Source organism: Thunnus thynnus, chromosome 24, assembly GCF_963924715.1.
Source record: "Thunnus thynnus chromosome 24, fThuThy2.1, whole genome shotgun sequence".
Taxonomy (NCBI): Eukaryota; Metazoa; Chordata; class Actinopteri; order Scombriformes; family Scombridae; genus Thunnus; species Thunnus thynnus.
The window spans coordinates 6,063,874-6,071,882 of record NC_089540.1 but is presented as its reverse complement, the minus strand read 5'-3'; the positions used below and the strand labels follow the sequence as shown (position 1 = coordinate 6,071,882).

General features: G+C 42.3%; 1 protein-coding gene across 1 annotated transcript; it reads left to right on the top strand.

The window, feature by feature from the left end:
* The first annotated feature begins 239 nt into the window (after nucleotides 1-239).
* Nucleotides 240-5,599, top strand: spry2 (sprouty RTK signaling antagonist 2). The gene is made up of 2 exons (XM_067583240.1): nucleotides 240-851; nucleotides 3,448-5,599. Exon 2 carries the CDS (start codon nucleotides 3,496-3,498, stop codon nucleotides 4,549-4,551), a length of 1,056 nt encoding a protein of 351 aa, XP_067439341.1. The 5' UTR covers nucleotides 240-851; nucleotides 3,448-3,495; the 3' UTR covers nucleotides 4,552-5,599.
* Nucleotides 5,600-8,009: the final 2,410 nt, after the last annotated feature.

Here is an 8,009-nt window from a genome sequence, read left to right as displayed (position 1 = left end):
CCATATTGATAAAATATATTGATTTTTAGTTTGTTATTTTTGATTGGTGAACTGATCACCTTCTGAGCGTAACAATGCAGAATTACCTTTACTTGCAGCCTTATTGAAACTGGAACTATCCAAAAACTATCCCACCAGCAAGAACTAACCTAAGAGATTAATTTCTGGGGAGTCACATGTGAAGAGCTACTTTTTAAAAAGAAATGGGTCACCAGTGGTAAGAAATGCAAGACTTCAGAAGTGCAGCAGTCATATTCCCTCAGCGGTAGAGCAGCACTGTTTGGCTGCTGCAGTATAATTGATCAGACTGGGTGTGAATGGCTGCTTGAGAGCAGCCAATGGCTGAGCACCGGATGCGAGATATCCGCTGCAACAACAAGCGCTCTGTTCCCCCTTCAGCTTGACGCCATTTACAGCCCAAATCCCGACCTCCTCTCCGGAAAGAGCAAAAAAAAAAAAAAAAAAAAAAAAAAAAAAAAGAAACACACGAGAAAAAGTACTTGCAACCTCTCAGAGCCTTGCGGATAAAACACCGAATTTAAAACAACGTGTGCTGGAGCTTCTCTTCTTTTTTCTTCTTCGTGTTTGCAAAGAAAGTGGAGTCAAGCTAAGTTTACACTGCGGCGGTGGCTTGATTGAAGTTTTCGCCTGTTTTTTAATGCCTCGTGCTCTTGCGCAAAACACGGGATTTACGTCTTAGCGCAGCTCTTAATGAAAATGCGCTCCGGTTGGAAACTTTCTCAATGGATTTTACCGACGGCTTCCCCGACTGAATTGTTGATATAGGGAATAAACTCTCTCTGGAATTGGATTAATTTCACCTAAGCGGGGGCTAAAGTGTGGAAAGCACGGTAAGTGTTGCCTTTTTAAACACAAAGAGTCGGTTTTTAAATACTTCTTGGCTCAAGTTTGCTCGTAAACGCACGTAAAAAAAACCTTGTTTGCTAGCATTTGTAGACTCTTTCCAACTCTCCTCCTCTTTCTTTACCTTGTTATAAACCTGTTGCATATATATATATATATATAAACATTATAGGAGCTCTATCTTACTTTTTACAGATTCTCAAATTATCATACACGGCTATTATTTTACAATTAAAAATGCGGTTTTCCTGTAATTAAGGCAGGTGTTTAAAATGAGCGTAGACTGGGCTGTGTCTAATTTTAATTATCCATCTCACTGCTGGTGTCAGTTTTATTAGGATGTAGTCTTGTCCAAGTTGGCACATGTGTTTGCTCATATGTGCGTTCACACACACCCTACACACACACTCCGTTTCCACCTCCCCGGCCACACTGTATATCTAGTGAACTTTTATGAGACTTTCTTTTCTTTTTGTGCTCCTACACATGTATATTTGCGATATAAATCTGCTACACACAATGGAAACTTATCAGATGTGATTCAGAGACAATATGACTCATTGGGTTCTAAATTTAATCCACCACTTAATCACTGCCACTCTGTCATTTCTCTTTTTGTGTGTGTGTGTGTGTGTGTCTTTTAATATCTCTAACCTGTCATTTTTAAGAGCTGATGCCATCAGTTTCCCCCAGCTTACTTCCGTCAGCCCCCCCACCCCCCCCCCAAGCTCCCACCTTCCCACTGTAGCCAACATAGCCTCCACACAAGCCCTGTAAGTGGATGAGGGGTTGTACGCCTGTACCCTCCCCCCTCCCCTAATAGGTTAAAATTTGAGTGTGCCTGCAAGCCCCTCACTCATAAATCCTAAAGAACCCTCATGCAGCCTCACCCCCACCGCCACGACTACCCCTCAACGCATCACTCACACTTTACACGGCCTCTTTCATGCTCCAAACCTTTATCTTGTCACTCATCTTCTTTTCAGGAGTGTCACAATGTAAAATGTGTTAGAATGGGAAAGGTTGCTGCAGGCCATTTGTCATGCAACAAACAAAAGCCCTTTCCTGTATTGTCATTGAAAAAGAAGGGTGAACCCCCCCCCCTCTCCCCTCCCTTCCCCAAAGATGCCATTTGAAAGCTAATTAGCGCGAGGAAGGAGAATTAAGGCCACTACTGTCAGTTTCTTTACTTTGCTGTGATATGTTGATGAAAACAAGGTTGTGCATTTGAATATGTTGGATTAATGCAGAGTGACAGTGCAGTATGCTAATGCTTACACTCTCCATGAGATGAATCAGAGAGATTGTAACTGACCTGGGGTTGCGTGAGCGCCTATAGACTAGAGGTTAGAACTGTTTTTTAAGGTCAGCAATATAAAAAAAGCACTTATGGTAAAGAACCTTTAGATCAGAAAGTTGCAAATGGTTGCAAACAAAAATGACATTTAGTCCCCTTGTTCTTCCTTTTCTCGTTATCTGAGTTATCTGTTTGACCCGTATCAGTATTCAGTAAAGTACCCAACTTCCTTCTACACAGAAAACCACCTGAACTTTGATCATTAGCACAAACAGCCTCAGAGAATGGAAATATTGATCCTCCCGAGACATTTGGTGTTACATATTTGCTACCTTTGACACATTGTTTGTCACACTATTAATATGCGCGTTGGGTGGGTATGATTTTCTTGAGAATTTGTTGGTCCGTTTAAGGTCAGACAACGGTAAAACCTGCCCATCACAATTTCCAAAAGTTGGCTCTTTTTTTTTTTTTTTAAACAGCTTCTTTTGTTTAACCAAGAAGTTTAACGTAGCACTAAGTGTAGTATAGTCGATGGAGGACTTAAGAAAACCAGCTAATGTTCTCATTTTTGGCATTTTTGCTTCAAAGCTCCTCAAACATCGATTATGATCAAAATAGTTGCAGATTAATTTACTGTCAACAATAAAAGGATTGCTTCAGTTCCAGATGATTGCATTTTTCTTGGTAAAATTTCTCATTGTTGTTTCGTACTGTGGGGAAACAGGAAGTTTGCACAACCATCTGGCACTGTGGTGGCTAAATTCAGTTGAAAACAAATTTTGGATGTGATATTTGTAATATATCACCGCTTGAATGCAACAGCAATGACTAAACAAACTTTTTTTTTTTTTAATTTTTTGTGGGGGAGGTGAGGGGGGGGGGGGATTTTGCCTTTTATTTGATGGTGTTGGTAGAGATACAGACAGGAAATGCAGAGAGAGAGAGAGAGACAGAGAGAGGAGGATGGCACGTAGCAAAGGTCCCTGGCTGGAATCAAACCAGTGATGTTGCTGTTATATGGTGTGCGTCATACCCACTCGGCTACCAGATGCCAAAAGCTCTTTGTTCATCATCATCTATGTTTTTCACAGTAGCCTGAAAGAAGGTATCCAAAACTGGATTCACAATTATATAATCTAAGGCATTCATCGCTCTCCCTGACACTACGATATTTGTTAGGACTTATTTCCATAGCCTGTGCAGACATCAGTTAGGATTTGCATGACATCATTTGCATGGCTTGTCACACCTCGACAGATATAAACTGTCCGTCTCTATTACAGGACTTCAGATGTGTCCCATGCCAGTCAGAGTGGCCCTTCAGTCCCGAGATGGATTCCAGAAGTCAGAACGACAGCGACGGGGGAGGAGGACACCACGGGTGGTCACCGTCACCGACTGGCTCGCTGGGCACGCCGCATGACGAAGGGAGACTGCAACCACAGCCTCCGCAAACCCCCGATGGTCCACCAGATCCCTTGTTGACCAACGGGCAGCCACCGCATACTCCACCAGTGTTATCTCTGGATCAGATTAGGATAACTGGGAGTAGTAATGAGTATACAGAAGGGCCCACAGTTGCCCAAAGGTCTCCGGCCTCACAGCTTAGGCAGCAGAAGAATGACTTGGTTACGTCATCAGTTTTGAGGAGCGTCGATCAGCAGGAGACTCGGGAAGAGAGGCCGAATAATCTCCGGAACCTGCATTCATTGACTCAGCATGGAAACACAGATACTTCCATCTCTTCCAGAGAGGGCGCGTTGCGGTCCTCCAGCGTCGAGGACTCCCAGAGTAGCATCAGGACCAGCGTGGGGAGCACTTCTTCAGGCCAGAGGCTCCTCAGCAGCCCGGCAAGCAGCGAGCAGATAATCAGAACCCAGCCGAAACGCGCAGAGCTGAACTCAGAAGAGCTGAAACCGCTGAACGATGAGTGCAGGGCAGTGGTGGCGGTGCCAGGCAGCAGAGGCTCTAAAGGCAAACACACCAACAAGTGCGAGGACTGCAGCCGCTGCCGGTGCTCAGAGTGCAGTCGCCCACGGGTGCTCCCCTCCTGCTGGATGTGCAGCCAGAGGTGCATGTGCTCAGTGCAAGACGCAGTGGAGTACGGGACGTGCGTCTGCTGCGTCAAGGGGCTTTTCTACCACTGCTCCAGCGACGACGAGGACACGTGCACGGACAAGCCCTTCTCGTGCACGCAGTCGCACTGCTGCGTCCGCTGGACCACCGTGTCACTCCTCTCCTTGCTCTTCCCCTGTCTCCTGTGCTACCTCCCGGCTAAAGGATGTGTCGCCGTGTGCCAGTGCTGCTATGACCGAGTCACACGACCCGGCTGTCGGTGCAAGAACACAAACCCAATCCACTGTGATGCTGTTGGCAAGCCAACGTAGACAAGACGGTCATGTGTATGTGTTTAAAATGCAAAAAAAAAAAGAAAAAGTGGATGATGAAAAAGATAATGACTCAACGTTGACTGAACTGATGTTTTGGTCTTGTAGTTTTGTAGTCTGAAAAAGTTTGATTAGAGAGATAGTGATGCTGTCATGCTTGAGTTTTTGTGTTTTTCCATCTACATCTTCGTGCCTACCAGATCTTGGCAGACAAAGTCAAAATATGCCTTAAATTGTCAACTTTTAAAGTGACTCTACAAAATTTTTTACCTACTAAAGGCCTACACTCACCCTGGCAAAAGATTCACTTGAAAGGTAAACCAAAATAAGCGCTCCACGTTTTTTTTTAAAGGTATGAAGACATACTCAACTACTGTTTTTGTCCTGGAAAATAATTCTTCACTCAAGTGCCCAGATATTGTTGTTGCTATGAGAGTCCAAATGGATAGCCTTTTTTTTTTTTTTTTTTTTTTTTTAACATTTAATACAACTTATATGCTAAGAACAGACTCCTGTTACTAACTGTATGTAAAGTAGTCAATGCAAAGGGTATGTAAATTAGAAAATGAGTTTGAGAGATGTTTTATTTTTGTACATATAATAATACTTCAACTGTGAAAAGTTTTTCTGCCATACCAGAGGCACCTTGATAAATCCACATTTCTATGAATCAGTAAACTTCATTCATACAATGTTTTTACATTCACTGGAATGTATATCAATCATTTTAATGTAATTTACAAAGGAAAAATCTTATCCCTTCTACTTGTAAATTGTACAGTGACCTTATATGAAAAATTTATTTTCTAATTCCAACATTGCTTAGTGTAAAGTTAAAAAATATATATTTATTTGAAGGTTTATTATTTTATAATGAAAAATATTTATTTTGAGAAAGCATTGTTACTGTGTCACCCTTTTTCGGGCTCTTCTGTAGTCGCTGCAGATACGAGGTGACCTGTAGGAGTGTGGAAGCTGGATGAATAGTTCACTATGAATTAGAAGACAAATATATTAACGTTTGAAATTAAACAACCTTGAAGTCTGACGGAGTATTTTTTCCTGTTTTTTTTTCTTCCTGTATTCTCTTATGTGTGTCTTGTGTGTTCCATCACAGCAGTAGTCAGTTACAAACTTCTGGTAAATGTGTATTAAATACTTTTGTAGTTAACATATTCATCGAATCATAATCGGACCATGGAGAAAATGATCAACATTGAGTGTTATTTCTTATCTCAAAATAGAAATGTGGTTCTGCTCCACAGTAATGACTCATCCGCTTCGCCCTGTATGGGAGATAACACTTCAAAGATTAAATTAAAACTGATAGTTATCAGTGATGTTCAAACCTACAAGCAGCGGAAGCTTTTTTGATCACTAGGATACATTTCTTTTTGGACTTTTTTTTTTTTTTTTTTACAACAAAACTGCATTTTGTCTTAACATCACAGAGTTTGTTGAGACTTCCAACCATTTTTTTAATTGAACTTCTGCATCATCAACCCTGTGATGTTTACGAGCTCAAACAAGGTGTTGATATGTTTGCGTGCACAGAAAATACTTCTTGAAAAAAGACTTACTTGCCTCCACTTCTTTTATATAAATCAAGAGCTCCACCTGTTTTTTGCAAATATGCATTCATGTAAGCCTGCTATTACACTCTGGCCTGGCTTCAAGTTCATTTCATACACGTTCCTCTGGATCCTGCAGATACTAGGCCCTTTTTTTCCATGTTTTTTTTTTTTTTAAATCAAAGGTTTCTTCAGGAATTCCTAGGTTTTGAATGTCCCTGCAGGCGAAACGTAAGCCTGAAACATAAGCCCCTGACACTTGTTGACAGCATACGGACGTGTTTGCGGCACAGTATGCATTCACGGCCGTGATTGACAAGCCGAGGCTCAACCTGCGCTCACTTGTTTGTTATTCATCCCCGGCCTTGGACTGACGGGGGTTTGCTTTACATAATTATCAACTTTCACCTATTTTACATCGGCGGAGGAGATGGAAACATAACAGGCAGAATCCCATTAGAGGGAGAAAAGAGAGAGTTGATCTTGTGTTTAGTCTTTATCTTTCTAGTCGCAGGCCTCCTCTCTCCAGCCATTGTCTCAGCTGTGAATGAAGAGGGGTAAGGCGGGTGTGGAGGAGGAGGAGGAGGGGGGGTGGTGGGTTGTTAAGAAGAGGAGACCGCAAAGGGTTAAAAGCATCACTTTGAATGACAAAGACCTAACAGTTTACCCCCGTATTCAGCCCGGCATGCATTCATCCTGTTTTCAATAGTCGGGAGGGTTATTTTGGCTCCCCAACGCTCCTCTCAGCTACCTGCTCCTACTTGGTATTCCTATAGGAAGATGGTTGTCTTGTTGGGGGGTGGGGAGGGCAGTCAGATGGATGCGTTGAAGACTGTTTTTACTGGTTGTATGCAAGTAAAAAATAGTCCAATCTGTTTGGAAAAGTGAGTCCTAATGAGAAAAAAGTTCCTCATTACAGTTAGAAGAGTTTTCCTTTTTACAGCCACAAGTTTGGTCTCTTTTTCAATTTCAGTGTTCTCACCTCTGAGCAAAAATGATCAGAGGCAAAAAAAATTGCACCCTTAGATCAAAAAAAAGTGTTTGGAAGCCATTTTCAAAAAAAAGCATATGGCCCTCCTTTTATTTTTCTCAAGTCATCTCAGTTCCTCTGTAAGGAAATTCTACATATGTCTTCTAAGAAAAATGTAACATGATGTGAAAAACATGAATATTTCCTCTATAGCTTCTTGGATTCTCCTAATATCAGGGAATAATGCATTTAAACTATTGAAATATATCCTATTTTAGATGTTTCTAATCTACTAGAGCAGCTCACCGAGTCGCAAGCACCGATTTATTTGGACAATAAACTTATTCTGACGAAACAAAAAATGAGAGTCGGTGCAGAAAAGGATAAAAACAAGAAACACAAGAGTGAATCAAGCTTGTTTATTCGCCCGGCAGTCCCAGTGATTTGGCAGCAGAGAGTAGCAGGAGGAGGAGGAGGAGGAGGAGGAGGAGGAGGGGATGTGAATTGGGGGGAAAAAAAAGGCCCCAGAACGGCTCTCTTTGTTGGTTTTAGCCGCCGTGGCCCCTGCGGTTCATGGCGGCTGTGGGGCAGAGCGGCCTATTCACCCTGCTCACCAAGGCAGAACGCAGCACAGGAAGACAGGAAGGAAGCGAGGCTATTCTTCATGGACGCATTGTCTGTCTGTCTGACGGCCAGGCTTAAGCAATCAAACAGCACTGTGAGAGAAAGAGAGGGAAAGAGGAAAGAGAGTGTGGGGAGATGTGCGCCACCCTGTGAAAGAACAACTTTTTATGAAAGTGAAATATGAATAAAAACGTTTTTTTCATTTCAAGGTGAAACTTAATTCATCTCAGAAGGGGAAATAGGTCATTGCTGCAGAAATATGATGCAGAAAGGTTAAATATCAGGCTAAATGT